The 20,875-nt window shown below is 43.2% G+C and overlaps 2 protein-coding genes and 1 long non-coding RNA gene across 6 annotated transcripts; 2 read left to right on the top strand and 1 right to left on the bottom strand.

Annotated features, from left to right (window-relative positions):
• Nucleotides 1-924: 924 nt before the first annotated feature.
• Nucleotides 925-2,565, top strand: LOC118229088. Its single transcript, XR_004765605.1, has 3 exons — nt 925-1,133; nt 2,042-2,089; nt 2,371-2,565. It is a non-coding gene; the product is annotated as an uncharacterized LOC118229088 (long non-coding RNA).
• Nucleotides 2,566-6,168: 3,603 nt separating this feature from the next.
• Nucleotides 6,169-13,344, top strand: eif2b4 (eukaryotic translation initiation factor 2B, subunit 4 delta). 2 transcript variants are annotated; one of them, XM_035424101.1, is made up of 13 exons: nt 6,169-6,289; nt 6,804-6,844; nt 7,148-7,280; nt 7,720-7,902; nt 8,687-8,769; nt 9,534-9,625; nt 9,817-9,931; nt 10,235-10,311; nt 10,589-10,691; nt 11,447-11,574; nt 12,172-12,352; nt 12,490-12,670; nt 13,063-13,344. In XM_035424101.1, the coding sequence occupies exons 1-13, from the start codon at nt 6,232-6,234 to the stop codon at nt 13,260-13,262; spliced, it is 1,575 nt and encodes a 524-aa protein (XP_035279992.1). In that variant the 5' UTR covers nt 6,169-6,231; the 3' UTR covers nt 13,263-13,344. The 2 variants fall into 2 exon arrangements, with proteins under 2 accessions (XP_035279992.1, XP_035279991.1); XM_035424100.1 differs by having other exon boundaries at nt 7,717-7,902.
• A 1,255-nt stretch (nt 13,345-14,599) lies between these two features.
• On the bottom strand, nt 14,600-19,558 carry atraid (all-trans retinoic acid-induced differentiation factor). Of its 3 annotated transcripts, XR_004765589.1 has the most exons (8): nt 19,400-19,558; nt 18,892-19,022; nt 17,757-17,825; nt 17,567-17,638; nt 16,564-16,685; nt 15,889-15,989; nt 15,176-15,343; nt 14,600-15,141 (listed from the first exon to the last, which is right to left on the bottom strand). XR_004765589.1 is itself a non-coding variant. In XM_035420568.1 (7 exons), exons 1-7 carry the CDS (start codon nt 19,490-19,492, stop codon nt 15,239-15,241), a joined length of 693 nt encoding a protein of 230 aa, XP_035276459.1. In that variant the 5' UTR covers nt 19,493-19,558; the 3' UTR covers nt 14,600-15,238. The 3 variants fall into 3 exon arrangements, 2 of the variants coding, with proteins under 2 accessions (XP_035276459.1, XP_035276460.1); XM_035420568.1 differs by having other exon boundaries at nt 14,600-15,343; XM_035420569.1 differs by lacking the exon at nt 17,567-17,638 and having other exon boundaries at nt 14,600-15,343.
• Nucleotides 19,559-20,875: the final 1,317 nt, after the last annotated feature.

The following is a 20,875-nucleotide window of genomic DNA, read 5'->3' as shown; positions in this document are numbered from 1 at the left end:
TTTTAAATGTAATGTTTTAATGGGGAGTTGCACAACGTACAGATAGATAGAGAACAGGGCGAGGTGACATAAATGTAGAAACGTGGCGTTTGCCGATAAGGTTTTGTACGGTAGCCAAGCGAAGAAATGTAGTTAGTAGAAATGGCAGAGTGGTGAACTGCTAACTTTTTAATAAAAGGAATACGTTTGCCGTCATCAAATGCATATGGGTGGCCGTCAGTGAGTTTTGCTAAAGCAAATATAAGCGTAAGAAAACCTTAGTGTAAAAGAGGAAATTATCTGCGAGTGCGAGGCGGGATTCAATCCTTCAACCGGAGGTTCACCAGACTGTCACTTTCTTAGTGCAGCACCATGACATAACTATGCAATGCGTCAAATATCATTAGCAAACCTGTCCGTGGTATTAAAGAACAACACAGGCCGGCCGGTAAGCGCACAAGAGCTCACGTTCAATCCACATTCCTTTGCAATATTGTAGCCGGTTAATAAGTCAACGCAATAAACATATCGTCTCGCGTTCGCTGGGAAGTATGGCAAACACCTCATAGATACACAATAAACACGGATCTAGACTATGTCTATTATGGATCTATTTCAAAAAACGACCCTACCTTATCTACCGTACCTCAGCAAGATGGCTGGGGGGGGACTACCCCAGCTGGTTCTGAGCGAGGGGCAGGAATACACTCAAAGTGTATTCCTGCCTCTAACTCACAACCGTGGCCGATTTAGTATGCATGTTTTTGGGATTGGGGAAACCTAGGTGGACACGGGGAGAACATGCAAACTCCGCACAGAGCCGAGATTCGATATCACGACCTTCGTACTGTGAGGCGACAGCGCTACCCACTGAGCCACCGTGCCACCGATTACAATGCTTGCTTGGTAAACTATCAAGGATCATCAACGATGACGTACCCTTAGCCTCATAGCTCCAGGCTAGCTCCCGTAATTAGTACTGCTCGGTTCTTCCCGGTTTAGCAATGGCGACCTTCTACACCCGCTGTCAATAGGAGCTCCCAAAGATAAACATCACTCGCCTTCATAGGATTTTCACAACGACTAAACACTCAACCGGCAAATTGGAGAAAGGCTATTCATTACATGCCATGTGTATTTTTGCAACTACCAAGGTAAGAAAACAACTCTTAACTGACTCACTAGCTAATGCTAATTAACCTCAAATACTAGCCTCCGTTCTACATGGTCGCTAACATTAACTATCTGTCTAACGTTGGGTAATGCTGTGTGCTTCATCTGCTCTTCATTCTCTACCTACAACATTGTAACATGCTTTCTTAACCGCCGTTATATATCGGCCTTAGCTGTCCTTCAAGTTTTTGCTTAACTACCTAGTCAAAATTCCCTTCCGATATTGCTTGTGTCGACAGTGCTGCCACGTAAACCACGATAGATTTAGCCAGTCTAGCCACATCTATTCAAAATGTAAACGAGTAAGGCGTTCTTCACGGTCGGGAAAAATTTTATGACCACCTTAGTCTTGTTGTTAGCCACTCTTATGCATAGCACTTACTAGGTAGCTACCTAACGTTATTTTCTACGCCAAAATTATCATGGATGTGTAAGATGTGTTCACCTAAGTAATACAGACATAACCCTAACGAGACTTTTCATTGCATCTCTTATTTTATTTATTCGGTGTCCAATAAAGACACACTGTCAAGGAGGTCGGCGTGAGAGCCTGACAGTCTGTGTACTTTCCAGTAATGCACGCATTCACAAGGAGTCTGTTGCACACAGCTACAATTTCACTCAATCAACATGTCATATGCACCATTTTAAAGAAGAATCTTGCCGCCTAGGAGAACTTCGTCAATGTGGTCCAGGGTGTGCCTGTTGCAAGCTTTATATTGTATTGTAGCTGTCTGTCACAGTTATTGCTTTATAAAATGTCTTGATAATCAGAATGATTGTTAACAGCCTGATTGTTGACAGGATGCAGGAGAGATGTGACCCCTGAGATCGCAATTTCCACTATCTCTCTCTCTCTCTCTCTCTCTCTCTCTCTCTCTCTCTGCAGCAATCCGCCAGGCCGTCTCCAGATCTCTTGTGGCACGCTACCAGAAATGTGAGCCGCCCTTACATTTACTCATTTTTTTGTCATTCTGTATCTGTCTGTGTTTTTCATGTTCGCTTATGCCCGTGAGAGCTTCAAAGAGAATATTGCTATTGCTCGGCCTTTAAAATACTTCAATATTTTCATGCTGAAGGTTTACACAACAGGCATGGAATGTTGTCTGATACCTCCCTGGTTTGACAGTCAGGAGGTGGGCTTCCCTGGTTACAGAGTCAGGAGATGGGGCTCCCTGGTTACAGCTGGTTTGCTGACTTGCTCTGGTCTGTTTCCAGATGTGGATGAAGCCTCTAGGAAGTAGATCTGACATCCTGATCCGGTACCGCGGGACCTTGTTGGTGGCCGACTCCCGCCGCTCCTGGTCCGACGAGTTTGCTGGACCCGGAGCTCGCCCTCGCTACCAAAAGTCTTACTGTTAAAAATGTTGTCTTTGCTTTTATATACAATAAAAATGAAAATGACCTAAATCAGCTTCAGGCTCACTGTTTGTACTGGTCTTTTACTCTGCTTGCTTTTTCTTTTCCAACCAGCCTTTTACTAAAGGTAGACTTAACATTCCTGATTTACTTTTCTGTTAGTTTGCTTTTTTTTCTCTATGATAGCACCTGACGTGTCAGATCTGGGTCGATCCTCAGAGCGCACATTACTTTGGCAGAAAAAAAATTATTTAATCATGCTTCGCCCTGCTGTAATCAATGTTCTGTCTTTATGAACCTGCAAAGTGTTTCTCTGCTTGTTTCAGTGGTAATGTGGGGATTGATGTTGAATTAAGAATGCAGTGATTGCTTGCTACTGATGTTGCAGACCAGTGCTTTTCAAACTCTATCCTGTCCGGTTTGGCACGTTGTTTGCAAAGCTCAAATGCAATACCGGAATTCTAACAAACTGTTCATTTTTATGTGAATGTCTGGCTTTTTCGTCATGGCATCTACAGCCATTTCTTGTCAGGATAAGTAATCCCTCAGACCAACAAATGCACAATTAAGAAAAATTAACAATCCGTTAAAATTCTCCTACTGCAATTGTGAAATTATGAAATTGCGTAGTTGAAACAATATGTTTTTAGCAGAATGGGCATGTAGGTGAAGGTTGACATGATCACGGAGTATAGTGCGAAGTAAATGGAGTGACCATGAGCGAGCTTATATTCCTTATGGAACAGTATATATAACAGTCGCTATAAAGCACCAGCTGTTAAAGTGGAGAGTTAAGTAATGTGTGAAATCTATTGCACTGCTGTTTTTTTTCATGTTCAGTGCTAGTAGTTATAATTATGAGTGAATCATGTTTTTAAATGTAATGATTTAATGGGGAGTTGCAGAACGTACATACGTAGTAATTATATGTGGCTAGATGGAGAACAGGGCGAGGTAACATGAATGTAGAAACGTGGCGTTTGCTGATAAGGTTTTGTACAGTAGCCAAGTGAAGAAATGTAGTTGGTAGAAATGGCACAGCTGTGAACTGGTGTAACTTTTTAATAAAGGGAATACATTTGCCGTCATGAAATGCATATGGGTGGCCATGAGTGAGTTTTGCTAAAGCAAATATAAGCGTAAGAGAACATTAGTGTAAAAGAGGAAATTATCTGCCTGAGGACGAGGCAGGATTCAATTGTTCAACCGGAGGTTTACCAGTCTGTCACTTTGTTAGGGCAGCACCATGACATAGCTATGCAATGCATGAAATATCATTAGCAAACCTGTCCGTGGTTTTAAAGAACACAGGCGAGTTAGCACAGAAGAGCTCCCGTTGAATCCATATGGCTTTGCAATATTGTACCTGGTTAACAATTGAACGTGCAGACGGTACGTCATAATACAGTTCGGGGAACGGCTGGTAGATATGGTGCAAAAGCAATAATTGAGAAGTAGTAGACAATTATTAGTGAGGGTAAAAGCAGGTTAAAGAAACGCGTTCCTAGCTGGGCTTGAACCTCGGCCCCTGTGTTCCCAAGACTAACCTTACCCACTAGGCCACAGGTGGTTTAGCTATTTGTACTGAAAATGTTTCAGAGTAAAAAGGTATGGATATTTTGCGTGTGTATGCAAGTTTTTCATTGGGTCGTGTAGGTGAAGATTTGGCGGGTGTCGGTAAAATGTCCAATGGGGAGACATGTTATTAGTGGGATAGGCGGCAGGAAAAATAAGTGAGAAGGAGAAAATGCTAAATCCCCTTAGTTTGGGGCTTTATTGTGTGGACATGTGAAGTTGTTTATGAAATCTGTTGAAATGGGGTCAGAATGTACAGAATTTAATGTTTTTAAGGCCTGAGTGTCTGTGGCTGTTGTGGTTATTTCTGTGGGGAACCCTGAAAAGTGTCAAACTCTCGGTGCTGTATAGGTATGGGTCATGCCTTGACGGGATGGCATACCTGCCATCCCAATATTTCGTTCAACCTCTTCATGGTGGTCTTTGTAATACATACATCAGCCAGAGACTGTAAAAAAATATGGACAAAGCTACTGTGACGTCACCCATTGCCTCTCCGTGGGTCTGTAAAACCAGAGACTGTAAAAAATATGGACAAAGCTACTGTGACGTCACCCATTGCGCCTCCGTGGGTCTGTAAAACACGTTTTGAAGCTCAATGGCGGGCGCGGCCATGCTCTGGAGTTGGAGCCAAAACCATAGAGGTCTTGTGATTTTTACTATGTGATTGACAGTCCGGTGCGGAAAAGCCCATCAACCTGAACGAACGATTGCAGAACGAACTTGAGGCTAGCTGACTGTCTGCCGTTATGTTTTAAAATATATGATCAAATGTTTACGGAGTTTAATTTCCATCCGTGACTGTACTGTGTCATGTAATCACGTTATATGTATGACATTAATAATACAATTATGTTCAGTTATCTTCAATTTATGTTTCTCGGCAAAACGAATATGCTTAGCTAGCATATCAGCTTGCCAGTGAGCTAGGTAAGCTATCCGTGGTTAGCTCACACATTAGCAATATGAACTACAGGGGAAGAACATCGACTGCACTGATGGTCAATCAATCAGAGATGTGTAGACTACTGGTGATTTGACTAGGCTAATTTTCATAACTGTCTGGTAGACCTGCTGTTAACCAAGCAAGTTATCGTCGTAGGTTTTCGCCAGTCAGTTAATGAGCCATTAACTGCTACTACTCCATCGCCGTTTGTGGTGTTTACTTGCTGGGTGACGCCAGCTGACCGATCGTTCGCAAGTCACTTTTTACCGAATAAAAATTAACACTGTCAGCGGTGATTAACAAATCTACCAAGTATTTTAATAACTGATCTACAGGCGTGTAAATATAAATAGCACACGCTATAATGAAACCACTACAAAATGGGATGCCTGCATTTTCTGACTTCGCACAGGTGGACCGTGGTCGGAGCCGCAATGTCAAGGCCAAGAGACGCCACTTCCCACCCCAGTGACCACAGATGGTAGCCCCTACTGTAGCTCAGTCCTCCGCAATAATCCGGAAGTGACGCAAGCTGTACCTCATTGGTCAAGAACAAATATTGGCACTGTGCCCAAATGACACAATAAATCATGAAATCGACCCATGGACAGTCATAAGACGAATAAAATACACCTATTATGACTATTTGTTCTTGTGAGAAAAAATTATTGACTTTGTATTTTGATCGCATTTGTACCGTAGACTTACATGGAAACCGGATATGAAAACACCTATACTGGAGCCATCCGTAGTGGCGCTAGTGAGCAACCAGGAACTACAACACCAGGAAATGAGCTTCAAAAACGAAGTCTGGTTTTGGCCGCTTGACATCAGCGTGCCATTATCACGTGTACAATACAACCAACCAGGGTCTAGTGTTGAACTCTCCGCTGCTTACGATGAATAAAACAACTCGACTTATGACATCATTAACGGATTGTGTCAAGTACAAACATGCATCGATTCCTATTCTGATATGTAATATAGGTATAACTGGCTTGAAAATATGACTGTAGACACATTCGACTAGCATAAAAAGGCAATAGTTTTTTCCCCATTATAATTTATTATGGGGAAATGGAGAGGTGCGGTGAACTGGACGCCATATTGGTTTCTGCAACTTCGGTGATCGAAGCAACCGGTGACGTCCGTTCCATATCAAAGTTCAGAGTTCAGTGGGCCGAACACCACAGATAAACATGGCGGACGTTGAAGGAAAAGACCCAACGCAGAATGACAGCGTTTCACACACTGAAGGTAAATGTCTGTGCGTTTAAAGTGAACATCGCCGAGGTATGTTATTTCACCGCATGTCTTGTTTGTTTTAAAGTTAAATTAGTATCGTATTGACTACGACAGTTGGCGAAAACTAGCTAGCTAGCAAGCGAAATAACAATGGGTCTCAATGAACGCCTTGCTGGTCACTGTAGCTAGTCAGCCAAGTCTTTTTGTTTTTTTGTTTTTTTGTTTTTTACATCTCATTTGCCTGATAGCTCAAGGGTGGCATGGCTCCGTACTTTCTCCGCTAGCTTCTATAAAATTATTAGACTTGACACATTACTAATGTCATTAGCATAGAACTCCGGAAATTTACCAGCTAGCTGCTGGATGGGTCCGACGTAACATAGCTACATAATTTCTTGTCGTAACCACCCTCTATTTTCAAGTTTTAAACTAAGATTTGCTTGCTCATCAAATGACCTGTCAAAACGGTGGCAAGTATGAAATGGGTTTTCTTTAAAAAGTTTTCATTTGCACTTTTAAATTGCAGATGGGTCTGAGTCTAAGAACCATGCTATTGCACTTGCTAAAGTAAGTATTGAATTCGGTACGTTTTTCGTGCAGTCTACTGTATAAACCGTGTTTTGTGTGAAAATATGGGAATTACACCCGCTGAGTATATTAGCTAGTAATCAACTAGATTGAATGTACAGAGATTTATGACGTTAAAATACCAGAATAACAAAAATAGCAAACCATCTGAACTAGTGAACATTCATAGCCATGTGCGTTTGAAAAGTTAATTGGATTATTCCATTTTCCTAAATGAGGGTTATTTTAAAATAAAGCCATACGTTTAATAAAGAATGATGATTAACTGCCGCCTCTGTGAAGAATGAGGGGAAAGAGTTGACCAAAGAGGAGAAACAACGGCTGAGGAAAGAGAAGAAACAGCAGAAGAAAAACAAGAAGGATGACAAGAACCCTCCGGAGCCCACTACTGAAAAGAAGCAATCAGTGCAGAAAGGTGTGGCTTTGTTACAAATCCATGCTTCCCATACAAAGCACTGCATGATAAGAGATGTCATATTTTGAAGCATTTGCCATTTAGGAATAAAATGAGGCTCAAACAAGTCTCCTTTAGCTTAAATTCCTGTTTATTTACATAATATATGCTGCAGTCATTTTTCATTAGCGTCATTGGGATTTCCACTCCACTTGTTTGTTGTTACGGGAACAAACCCTAACCCTGTAAGTACAGGACTTGACTTTTTGTGGGTTCTGACTGCTTTATCTGGCATGCCCTAACCCTGTCTCTGGCTGTTTTATCTGGTGTTGGTCCCTGTCCCTTGTGCTATTTTATATGGTGTTGGTCCCTGTCTCTTGTGCTATTTTATCTGGTGTTGGTCCCTGTCTCTTGTGCTATTTTATCTGGTGTTGGTCCCTGTCCCTTGTGCTGGCAGCAGTGGCAGCAGCTGCTGAGTTGCCTGCACCTGCAGACAAGCTGGCTAAGGGCAAGGCGGAGCTTCGGGCCGAGAGGCGGGCTCGGCAGGAGGCGGGCCGTGCCACTAAACCGGGCAAGAAAGCTGATCCAGGCCAGCCCCCTTCCACTGCCAAGCCCAAAGCCCCGCCCAGCGACCTGCAGCCAGGTAGGCCTGCTCCACCTTTACCTGTCTTTATTTCGCAGGCCACTTTGTACACTTTGGACTTGCTACACAGTTCATACAGTGAGTTAAACAAATAATATTATGGATGGAAAAATTGAATGCAACACTTGCAAAATGTGGTGCTGTTAAAAAAATTTAAAAAAAAACCGCAACAAAAAAGTGTTGTGGACATACCATTAATTATAAAGAAAGGCAGTAGTAAAGAAGTGAAGACAAGGAAGTCTAAGCATTAGGGTCTTAGATGGTGAACTTTGACAGTAGAGTCTTAGGAAGTGAGGGGTAGGGTTAGATTCTTAGGTAATGAAGGCTAGTGTTAGAGAGTAGCTGGTAGCTCGGGGAAGGCATATTAGAAGCCGGTATCACATTATGTATTGATGGTGCATTATCATACAATATTAGCCAAAATTCTGCACATTTGTTTTTTCTTTTTTATTTAATTTCTTTTTAAACGATACTGGTACACAGTATCAGCTGATTCTTTCAGATAGCTATCGGCATCAGTGAAGGAAAGTGGCGTCTGCCCACAGAGCTGCCTTTCTGGCAGATGTTTGAAGGGCCTGTTCATTCCACATGTACAGTCTGGCTGTGTCTTCCAGTATTTCATATTCTTCACTATGTGTACATGGCTGCATTTTAGTGTATTGCAGGGCCACATAAAGAGACTGTGGTCTCAGTGGTTCTTCTGTGGTTAAATAAAGGCAATATATTTTTAAAATGTAATGAATAAATGCATTAACAAATAAAAAAATCTGTAATTTCTCTGCAGTGGTGAAAAGACTCCCAGAACACATTCAGGCGGATGATCCTGCTGTAGTGAAGAAACTGGCCAAGAAGTTAGAGAGGCAACAGGTGAGATCCCAAGCCCGGATTTAGACTTGTTTGAAGGTCAACAGTGAACCATACCCTGTAAGGGATGTTGGCTGCGAGTGTCAGAAGTCTTTTTTTTTTTTTTTCATTTCTTTTATAAATTGTGGGGCAGGGGGTCCTCTCCTACCCTGGAATGTTTGGGAACCCCTTGAGAATGCAGTTGGAGAACCCCTAACTGGTTCAAGATCAACAGTGATTTTAAAAAGACCAAGTAAAATCAGAAGGAAAATCCAAGCATATATCCTTGGATTTGTGTGATTTGTTTATATGAGTGTAGTTGCTGCTTGAATCAGTTTCAGTCACATTACATTACAGGTGACTTATCCAGAGCAACTTGGACAACTTTTACATTGCATTTAGACAGCATCCATTTATACAGCTGGATATATAGTGAAGCAATGCAGGTCAACTGCTCACAGCAGTGTCCTACCCAGGAATCGAACCTGTGACCTTTAGTTTACAAGACCAGCTCCTTACCCTTTATACTACACTGCCACCCACTGGATTAGTGCTTTTCAGGCTGAACCACAGGTTCTTTAAATCAACCAGCTCTGTATTTTTTAAATCAAACTTCTGTCTCTTCTGCTGAAAAGGACACGTTCCAGTTTCATGCATGCATACTCTTGAATGGGTGGGGCCAGGACCTGTGACATAAAACACTATGGATGAAGGGAATGCAGGACCTGTCCATCTGGCCACTGTAGTCTGTGATTCTGATGCTCTTAGCATTGGTTTGTGTTGTTCAGATCCCGCTGAGGTCAGACTACGGCTACAAGGTTAGCCTTTTCTCCCATTTGCACCAGTACAGCCGCAAAGCACCTCTCACCCAGCACATCAGGTAAGCACTGCAGCTGCACTTTAAAAACCAGCCTTTTCTCTTCTCTGAAATTAACTGGGTGTGGTTTCTGTCAGTCCATCACTGAGGATTTGTGTGTTGTTAGGTTTTTAATAATCAAAAACAGCTTGAAAGCAACTTTGCCGTTATGTCTTATTTTGACAAGTTAAAATATAATGAGAGATTTTCTGCAGTATTCCCTCCACGGTGATCCACCCTGCCATCGTCCGGCTGGGCCTGCAGTACTCGCAGGGCATCGTGGCTGGGTCCAACTCCCGCTCCATCGCTCTGCTGCATGCCTTCAAACAGGTGCAGCTCCGCTTCAGACCACTTCAGTTCACATTCACACTAATCCAGATTCTCAGCACAGAACCCCTTCAGACAACTTCAGTTCACATTCACACTAATCCGGATTGGCATCAGCACCCCATAAGAGCAAACCTCCCTGTTTCTGTACCAACAGCATACATTTATACCAGAGAACTGTTGTAGATTTAACCCTGTTAAGATATCTATTTGAAAAATGAATGCCAACTTTAGTATTTGGTGATCAAGTACAGCAGACATTCCTGTGCTGTAGTCACCAGATGTGAATAAATGTTCTTTCTGCAGGTCATTCGAGACTACAGCACCCCTCCAAATGAGGAACTATCCAGAGACCTTGTTAACAAACTAAAACCTTATATCAGGTATGCAACTTAATGCAGGCATACCACTACTTCCATGTGATTCACACAGGTATTCCAGCTCTTCAGGTATCTGTATGGAGTATATTAATAACTTAAAAAGAACCCACAGCCTGGTAAACTCAGTTGGATAAATGTCAGATTAATGAGTCAGTGCAGATACAGTCATCTAAACAAGGAAGAAATGGAACAAGGATTTTGGGAGGTACAAATGAATAGGACATGAATGAAATTCTGTATAAGTGTATAAACTCCAGTGTTGGTTTTTATTTTCTTTCAGTTTTCTCAACCAGTGTCGCCCTCTGTCAGCTAGTATGGGAAATGCAATTAAATACATGAAGAAGGAGATCTCCAACATCCCCAGTCAGTGCAGAGAGGAAGAGGTGAGCTACAGTTCCCTTCTGTTGACTGGGTGTGCTTCTGTTGGCTGGGTGTGCTTCTGTTGGCTGGGTGTGCTTTTGTTGGAAGGGTGTGCTTCTGTTGGCTGGGTTTGCTTTGCATGTTGAAAACACAGGTGCTCCTTTATGAAGCAGATGCTTTTACCTTGTGTGACTTACAGCACAATGAGGAACAGTATTGACAAAGAATGACTGACAGTGACAATGTGGTAATTAGAAATAAATACTATAATGAACTTCAGGGCAATTTTCTTTGGTCTCTGATTTGGTTTGTTGCCTAATTCTTAAATTTTAACCCCTAAAGGAATGATTTTTGGTCACTTGCCAGTTAACTGTATTTTGAATATTATAACACAAAAATATGTCATAGAATGATCCATAGTAATGGAGGCTGATGTAGTGTTAGAATTTAATCATACATACAGAAATAATCATACATTAGGGCAAAGTACAGTAGAGCTGCTGCTGTACGACTGAGTGTAGCTGTGGTGCTGCTGCATGACTGAGTGTAGCCTTGGTGCTGCTGCATGACTGAGTGTAGCCATGGTGCTGCTCTATGACTGAGTGCTGAGTGTAGCTGTGGTGCTGCTGTATGACTGAGTGTAGCCTTGGTGCTGCTGTATGACTGAGTGTAACTCTGGTGCTGCTGTATGACTGAGTGTAGCTGCAACCGTGTGTGTGTGTGTGTGTGTGGGTTTGGAGATCAAGGCCTTCAGTATGTGGCTCTGCTTTAATCGCAGGCGAAGGCCGGACTGCTTGCGTGCATCGACAAGTACATCATAGAGAAGATTCAGCTGGCTGCCAAGGCAATTTCCAAATACGCCATTGAGAAAATCAGCGATGGGGATGTCATCCTGGTGTATGGGTGGTAAGTTCATCGAGCATCCAAGGAAGCACAGCATGAAGTCACACCCACTGGAGTTTCATCATTCTGTTGGGAGTTGTCATCTTGTTTGTGTTGGCCTCTGTTTTATCTAATGAACATTGTGTTGAATGTACTGCTTTCATGTGCAATATTATATACCAGTAATCTATCCTGGGATTACCACTGACAAGTAATCTGTCCACGAACTTGGGTACTGTGCATCTTGTGATCATGAATGATTTTAATTGTACACTAAAGACCAAATAAAATGGTTCACCCTTTTTCTCTGTCAGTGCATACTTTGGAATCTTTGTCATTAGTAGTTTACACTTCTGGCTCTTTGTCAGCAGTAGTGTACACTTCGGGCTCTTTGTCAGCAGCAGTGCACATTTCGAGCTCTTTGTCAGTAGTAGTGCACACTTTGTGCTCTTTGTCAGTAGTAGTGCACACTTTGTGCTCTTTGTCTGTGGAAGTGCACACTTTGGGCTCTTTGTCTGTAGTAGTACACACTTTGTGCTCTTTGTCAGCAGTAGTGCACTCTTACGATCTGCCATGACCAGACTTAACCTGACCTTATGACCCCTGCCTAACCACCCACAGCTCCTCACTGGTGAACCACATCCTGTCGGAGGCCTTTGAGAAGGAGAAGAGGAAGTTCCGGGTGATCGTGGTGGACAGCCGGCCACGGCTGGAGGGTCGGGAGGCTCTGCGGCGGCTGGTGAAGAAGGGGATTCACTGCACCTATGTGCTGATCTCCGCCCTGTCCTACATCCTGCCTGAGGTTAGCTGTACCCCACCCTGCCCTCAACCTGCCCTCACCTCACTCCTCCCTGCCCCGACCTCGCCCCACCTCTCCTACCCTCATACACACTGCCCAACCTCATCTCGCTGAATTTCTGCTCCACGTTTCCCCTTCAGGTGTCGAAGGTGTTCCTTGGGGCACATGCACTCCTGGCCAATGGCTATGTGATGTCACGCGTGGGGACTTCCCAGATTGCTCTGGTGGCCAAGGCCTACAATGTTCCTGTGCTGGTGTGCTGTGAGACGTACAAGTTCTGTGAGAGAGTGCAGACAGACTCCTTCGTGTCCAATGAGCTCGGTACGGAGTGGCAGGTCTATGTATGCATCACGTCTGCCGCAGGGTCAGGGCTGTGTCGTGCAAATCTCTCAATCTCTCCCTCTCTTCTTCCCTCTGTCTCTCTCTCCCTCCCTCTCTCTTCCCCTCCCTCCCTCTGTCTCTCTCTCCCTCCCTATCCCTCCCTCTCTACCCCCCTCTCTCTCTGTATCCCCCTCCCCCTCTCTCCCTCTGTCTCCCTCTTCTTCCCTGTCTCCCTCTCCCTTCCTGTCTCTCATCCCCTCCCTCTCTATCCCCCTCCCTCTCTCCCTTTCCATCCCTCCCTCTTTCCCTCCCTATGTCTCTCTCTATCCCCCTCTCTCTCCCTCTCTATCCGCCTCTCTCCCTCCCTCTCTCTCTTTCTCTCTCACACTCAGATGACCCGGATGACCTCATTGTGACGCGTAAGGGGAAGACCCAGCTGGAGCACTGGCAGGAAGTGAGGTCGTTGGGATTGCTGAACCTTGTGTATGATGTGACTCCTCCGGACTTTGTGGACCTGGTGATCACAGACTTGGGGATGATCCCCTGCACCTCCGTGCCTGTGGTTCTGAGGGTCAAAAACGTGGAGCAGTGATCTCTTGCCCAGTGGCAGAAAGGCAAGCTTGTCCGCACATCATGTGTGTACTCTGGCATACAATAAACACATTTAAACAGAATGCTGTTTTAGTGTTCTTATCTACAGTCCTTTTCTGGGCTGGCCTGAGTGTCAGTGATGAAGAGGCCCTGAATTGGGAGTTGGGGGGTAGGGAGTTTGGGTTGGGGTAGTTAGGGGGTTGGGGGTAGGAGGTTAGGGTCATTACATTTTCGGTGCATGATTTTGACTCTTTATTCTGCAAAATTTTACAGATTGAAAATTTGCTGAATCTCGACTCATAAGCTTATAAATTTGCAGGACTGTTATTCGTCTCAAACCCTGACTGGACATGTCCTTGCAGGATCTTCTTGCCATTCATTCCCCGTGGAAAAACTACAAGTCATTACCCTAGCGCGTAATTTTTATTAGCTGTGACCGCAGCTCTATAGCTCTGTCTGTTGGTTGGTCGGTTTGCCCCAGGAGGCTGAAATTTGATTAAAAATTAACTAGGGCTAGGGACTAGTTAGGGGTAGGAGAGTAGGGCTGGGGGCTAGTTAGGGGTAGGAGAGTAGGGCTGGGGGCTAGTTAGGGGTAGGAGAGTAGGGCTAGGGGCTAGTTAGGGGTAGGAGAGTAGGGCTAGGGGCTAGTTAGGGGTAGGAGAGTAGGGCTAGGGGCTAGTTAGGGGTAGGAGAGTAGGGCTGGGGGCTAGTTAGGGGTAGGAGAGTAGGGCTGGGGGCTAGTTAGGGGTAGGAGAGTAGGGCTGGGGGCTAGTTAGGGGTAGGAGAGTAGGGCTGGGGGCTAGTTAGGGGTAGGAGAGTAGGGCTGGGGGCTAGTTAGGGGTAGGAGGGTAAGGTTGGGGGTAGTTAGAGGTAGGAGGTGTGTGACTGTGGCTCAGTGGATACCCTGCAGTGAAGATAAGTGCTTTCATGGGACTGACTGAATTACGACACTACAATGACACTGCTGACCTGTCCAACACAAGAAGTACAAACTGCTTCAAATAAATATGGAAGTGAGACTTGCTAAAGATGTTAGATGTTAAATGTTAGGGCTGGGATACATAGTTAACATTTTTGTTACATGTTACATGTACCCCCATTCCAGCACTTATTGTAATTTGTATTTTTGTCCTAATATTGTAGCTTGTTCTTCCCCCTAATTTGGCTTGGCATAAATTAGGTCAGAATAATGTTCACTGTGTGAACTGAACTGTGTTCTTGGCTATAAATAGCTGTACGAAATGAGTATTGTACCTTATTGAACCTGTGTTTTGTAGTTCTTCCATTGACCATGATCTGCACTTTTGTACATCGCTTTGGATAAAAGCGTCTGCTAAATAAATGTAATGTAACATTTTATATAACAGATATACAGAGCATATGACATATAGCACTTATCCTGAGTAGAAGGTGTATCTCACAAACAGGCTGCAATGTACAGCAAAGGACAGGAATTCCACAGGTACATAAATGACTCCATAGGTTAAAAGGCAGTGCATTCATACAGTGGTTACATGAATCAAATCATTTCTTCCATTCATAATTCCAAAAAGGAATTACAGAAAAGAATTACACAGGCATGCATGTCCCCACCAATGACCAGACAACCTCACGCTTCCAATTTACAGACATGTACTTTCACAGATGTGATTACAGATGGTACTACCAGAAGTGTAAGGCTTGTTGTACTGACAGGTTGATGTAATATAGAGGAGATGACAGTGTAATTTTCATACTTTTCATAAGTGACCACAACCTGCATGCTGAGTTAGGCCACTGCCCAGGGTCTGGCACAGTTTGCCCTCTGTGGAAAGTTAGTATCCAGAGGAATGAGGTCAGCTTTATTACAGAGGCTGAACAATCAATTAAGGATTCACCCCTTCTAATTAACTGCAGATCAATTAATTCTAATTCGTTCTGCCAGCAGCCTGATGAATGATGGGGAGAGTGGGGGTACAGTGGAGTGGGGGTGGGGACTCAGATGGACTTAGCCTTACGTCGCTGTGTCACCCACAGCAAGGCGGAGACCAGGACTGTGGCCCCACCCAAAATCCCCAGCACTTCAGCCAATGGGAACTGGCCCTGTGACAGATGCAAAACACATCACACAGCTCACTCGTACTCACTTCTATAACATCATCACAGATTCTACACACTAACCAGACAAGCGACTGCATCCCTGATGCTGAAACTTATCTTGTACTGGAGCTGAGTTGGTGTGCATGTACCGTGCGTCTGAAACTTATCCTGTATTGGAGCTGAGTTGGTGTGCATGTACCGTGCGTCTGAAACTTATCCTGTATTGGAGCTGAGTTGGTGTGCATGTACCGTGCGTCTGAAACTTATCTTGTACTGGAGCTGAGTTGGTGTGCATGTACCGTGCGTCTGAAACTTATCCTGTATTGGAGCTGAGTTGGTGTGCATGTACCGTGCGTCTGAAACTTATCCTGTATTGGAGCTGAGTTGGTGTGCATGTACCGTGCGTCTGAAACTTATCCTGTATTGGAGCTGAGTTGGTGTGCATGTACCGTGTGGCTCTAATCAATAACAAGTAGGAAGGCTGCTAAAACTTGGTCTCAAGAAAGACATAATTTAGCCACAAGATTGTTAAAGCAGAGTTAACTGACCTCTCTGAGACACTTGTATCCATGGTGACTTTGTGTGCACCTGCACTGGAAGAAGCCAGGCCCATCTGGAGCACAGAGGCCATTTTCAGGGCAGTCCCCAGCTGAAATTCCAAATAAGGAAAGGGATCATCATTCAGCTGAAGATAAGGCACACATCACCCATTTTCACAATGTCTGCATTCACTTCTGATAAAACACTTGCTCGATTTAAGCCTCTTTCTCGCTACATTCTTAGAACAAACTCAGGCCAGAAACTGGAGTGGGGTTTCCTTAGTTACAGTAGTCTATGCACAGGCAGGTTTGGATGCTATCGGCCCAGTTTCCTCCCCAGTTTGGCATGTCTAATAATATTTGATCTCTTCTCATTCCCTCAGCGTGTGCTGTTATGCAGGTCGGGCTCACACAGACATGAGACAGAGGAAGACGCATCATGCGTGGCCTAACAGGCAGACATGCAGATACCCTAATGGCCAGTGGGGTTTGCTGAAGCACTAAGAGATGTAATAATCTCAGAAAACTGAAACCATCCCATTCCTGGAGAATCCTAGAGCCAGCTGTGCAGTTGCCTGTAGGCCACGTCGGCCCTGGGATCCAGATTCACTATCAAACCGCGTGAACAAGACGGGTCTTTAGAACGCAGGAAATGTAACAGGTCTGTTTGTATATGTGACGTACACTTGTGCCCCATTTGATCACAACTGTTCCTCTGTCCTTCACACAGGCGTATCTCCCCTCTGGTCTCCACTTTTTCCCAGGATGCATTGCCCCCTGGACATGTCAGATGATATGGCAACAGCCTAAAATCACAGATAGCACAGTTCAGCTCTCAGACTGTAGTCACAGATAGCAAAGTTCAGCTCTCAGACTGTAGTCACAGATAGCACAGTTCAGCTCTCAGACTGTAGTCACAGATAGCACAGTTCAGCTCTCAGACTGTAGTCACAGATAGCACAGTTCAGCTCTCAGACTGTAGTCACAGATAGCACAGTTCAGCTCTCAGACTGTAGTCACAGATAGCAAAGTTCAGCTCTCAGACTGTAGTCACAGATAGCACAGTTCAGCTCTCAGACTGTAGTCACAGATAGCACAGTTCAGCTCTCAGACTGTAGTCACAGATAGCACAGTTCAGCTCTCAGACTGTAAGATATTTAACACTGAATAATTCAGTAATGTCCTGTATGTCCTGCAGCAGGCTTCAGCACTGTCATCACACCTGCACACCTGTACACCAGCACACCTCCACACCTGCACACCTCCACACCTGCACACCTGTACACCAGCACACCTGCACACCAGTACACCTAAACACCACACCTGTACACCAGTACACCTAAACACCACACCTGTACACTGGCACACCACCACACCTGCACACCACAGCCTCTGACTGGAGCATCATAAGCGTCCCTTTCTGAGTGCAATACTTGCAGGGTGTGGCCTTCTTAACGTTTTGTTAATAAAACATTTTATTATCATAATTTTATTTGTACAACTATTAATAGTGTGCTCATAACTATTCTACTTACTCTTGTATAAGCAGGATAAAGTGTGCTGACATGCTTACACGTACATGCACTGGTTCTGACAGAATATCACTAAACAGACAATGTTCCAGCGCCTTCAATATTCATATTTCACACAGGAATTTAACATGAAATTACTCATAAAAAGTACTTACAAACGCTGCAGTTGTGTGAAACCTTGAAAGACTGAGTCATTGAAGTTTAAAACGGGGTTTGCTGAGAGGTCTCTTCATCAGAAAGAGAAAAGGTAAAAATGCAAAGGTAAGCCAGTCAACTCCTAAACATAAACATAAAAGCTATTACTTATTTTTTTATTAAAATACATCATTGTCATATTTTACTCACATTATTTTGGCTGTTGATGCTTCATTCAGGCCTTTTACTTCTCTTAGTGAACAATTTGAGAGATCTAATCTGAAATAATAAAAATGTATACAGTTTGGTTTCACCATGTAGAAATCACAGCACTTTTTTATACATAACCTGCCCCTTTCAGGGCCCATAATATTTGGGACATAATAATAATAGCGTAATATGTAAATTAGTCATGTTCAGCATTTTGTTGAATATCACTTGCATACAAATGACTGCTCCAAGTCTTTGTCCAACAGACATCACCGGGTGCTGACTATTACCTCTGATGATGCCCTGCCAGGCATACTGCAGCTATATTCAGCTCCTGCTTGTTTCGAGGGCTAGTTGCCTTCAGTTTTCTCTTCAGCATATTCTCTTTGCCTCCACACTTTGGTCTAGCCAACAACTCTGAAGGCAGTCAGAACTCAACAATCGAAACTAGATACTGAAAGTTCTCATATCTGCACTAAGGAAGCCATTGAACACACCTGAGTAATCAGAAACAGTTGTGATGCCATTTGTCCCTAACATTATGATGCCCTGAAATGAGGGGTCTATGTATAGAAAGTGCTGTTAAATCTACATGGTAAAACCAAAATGTATAAAATATCTTTTTGAGAATCTGCCCTTTAACCACGTGTGAATTGTTTGATTACAAATCTAAAATTGTGGCGTACAGAACAAAAGCAAGAAAAATATGTCTGTCCCATATATATGTTACAGTCTTTTCGTTGTTTTTGATCTGTACTCCAGTATAAATATATAAAAAGAGCAGTAATCCCTACACGGATCACCCGATATGGATGTAAATACCCTCAAAATAAAGCCAAGAGTCTGCATTTGAACCTCGTATTCATTGTTTCACTTTAAATCCAATGCGCTGGAGTATATAGGATATAGGACGTTTTACAGCGTCTTAGCAAAGATAGATGTTGCGTATTTACTCTTTTAAATTACGTAAACGTGTAGGATTGCGACATACAGTGTATGACAATAACCTGTTGCTGTATTTCTTTTTCAGCACTGCTGAATAGAAGCCATACGTCCGCCTTCAGTTTTATAAGACTTCCTGCTGAAACTCGCTCAAGCTGGCTAAAACCTAAAAGACCTAAAAGCCGGTGCATACCCTGTGATAGAGTCCACATCCAGACCCTGTGTCCCTAAGCAACAGCGTCCCTCGGCCTGACCGGACGATACTGTGCAGAAATTTCCCACCGCGGTTCCGTTCTGTAAGATCCCCTCACACGCATGACACACCTGTGAAAGTACACAGCGTTGCAGAATGACAATGTCTAGACAACATCCAGCCTTTAAATACCGATTGTATCACAGACGAACATACAAAACATTAAATTAGGTACACATACATACATTAAAATACATAGCAACAGTTGCTATGAATTTAATTTAAAAGGGACAATGAACACTTAGTAACTGTCCCGGAAACAACTAAATAGCTGAATTTTATCCGTAGGCAGAGAAAAAGCAGGCAAATTTACAATAATTGTGGGTGGCTAGCTAGCTATGTTGCAAGCGCACAATCATCTTGCCATACAGAAATATGAAGTAGGCTACTTGTTTCACTGACGCTACTTAGCTAAAGCTATCTAAATAACTAGCTAACGTTTTCCTACCTGAAATGTAGCGCGTTGGAGACTCGCATCAAAATAGACTAACATGACCATTACACCAACAACAGTGAACAGGCGACAGCGCCCAGCTGTCATTTTCAGGTCCGACCCTGTCCTGCTCTGGAAAACAGCTTGTGTCACATGACTTGTACAATCACATGACTGCGCACGTCTGACGCAGTGAAACAGTTGGTAGCTAGCAGCACTCGGTTCCATAGACATGTATATGTCTATGCTCGGTTCAGTGACTGAGCTGGCCAATGTTGCAGCTCTCACTACTTTCCACACATTAAAACTCATTGACGATAAAGGGCAATTTCTCTGGCAATGGCTCTGTGTGAACTCCGTGCATCTGAATAAAGTACAAAACACAATGTAATTAGTCCAATAATAGTACAGTCAATGAAGTCATCATTATGTTCTGAATAATATTCAAAACGAGTAGAATAGTATGCCAATCAAAAGTTTGAAAGGAACAGTAGGTCGGTATGTGCGTATGAATGTGTATACAGTGCCTCCAAAAAAGTCATTGTCTTGATGCAGGATGAAGCACCTGCCGATAAGTTGAGAGGAATGTCTTTGTACATAGCCAGACAAAATCTATCTGTACATTTCAGAATATATCCTGCTGCTGCCATCCTCCATTACTTCATTAATAAAGACGAGTGATTCTGCTCCAATCCATACAAACGGTAATACCTGAGCAGCAGTTAACATGTTATCTGTCTATTCACTTACTATTTCACAGCTGCAAATTGGGGACTCAACATAAAAACAGCTGTTTCTATAAAGAGGCAAAACAAATACAGATAAAACACTATGAAATAAAATGTCTGTGCTTGTGTCTAAAATTAATCTTTAGACCTAAATTCCGAATACCTCAAGGAAATAGGGAAAATAACTTATTTCATTCTACCGTTGAACATGAACTGATGGGGTCAACAGAAGCTTAAAACCAACACAAAATAGTTTTATATGCAGTTTAGGTAAACTAATGCTTCTTCTTATATTAAAGTTGAATACTAATATTCTCTGGTTTATTGTGTAATAATACTTCCCCACCCAAAACATAAACATTTTAAATTTACATGATTTAATTTCATCCATGACCACAGTCTCACACCTTATACCCATGGTTTCCGTTACAGTTAAATAGTTCATCGGACACTTAAGTTCTAAGAACTGAATTTAGTCTGATATTCATTGCACCGCTACACATTTTAGGGAACCTAAATACATATCACAATACGTCGATAAATAATTCGTTACATTGTTGCCAGTTCTGAGATCTACGCCTGTGAGGTCATCTGACCGTGCGGCACTTTGGAATGTTCCATGGAAGCACGAAAGGTTCATTTTATTCTTGTGGCAAACGAATCATGTAAATTGAAAACATAAAAATGTCTTCAGCCTATAAATAAACCGGAATTGTTTATGGGTGCATCATTTCTTAGTTATTGTGGATTTAGAAATTACTGC

The sequence above is a fragment of the Anguilla anguilla genome, chromosome 6 (assembly GCF_013347855.1).
Source record: "Anguilla anguilla isolate fAngAng1 chromosome 6, fAngAng1.pri, whole genome shotgun sequence".
In the NCBI taxonomy this organism is placed as follows: domain Eukaryota; kingdom Metazoa; phylum Chordata; class Actinopteri; order Anguilliformes; family Anguillidae; genus Anguilla; species Anguilla anguilla.
This window is presented reverse-complemented; position numbering and strand designations above follow the sequence as displayed.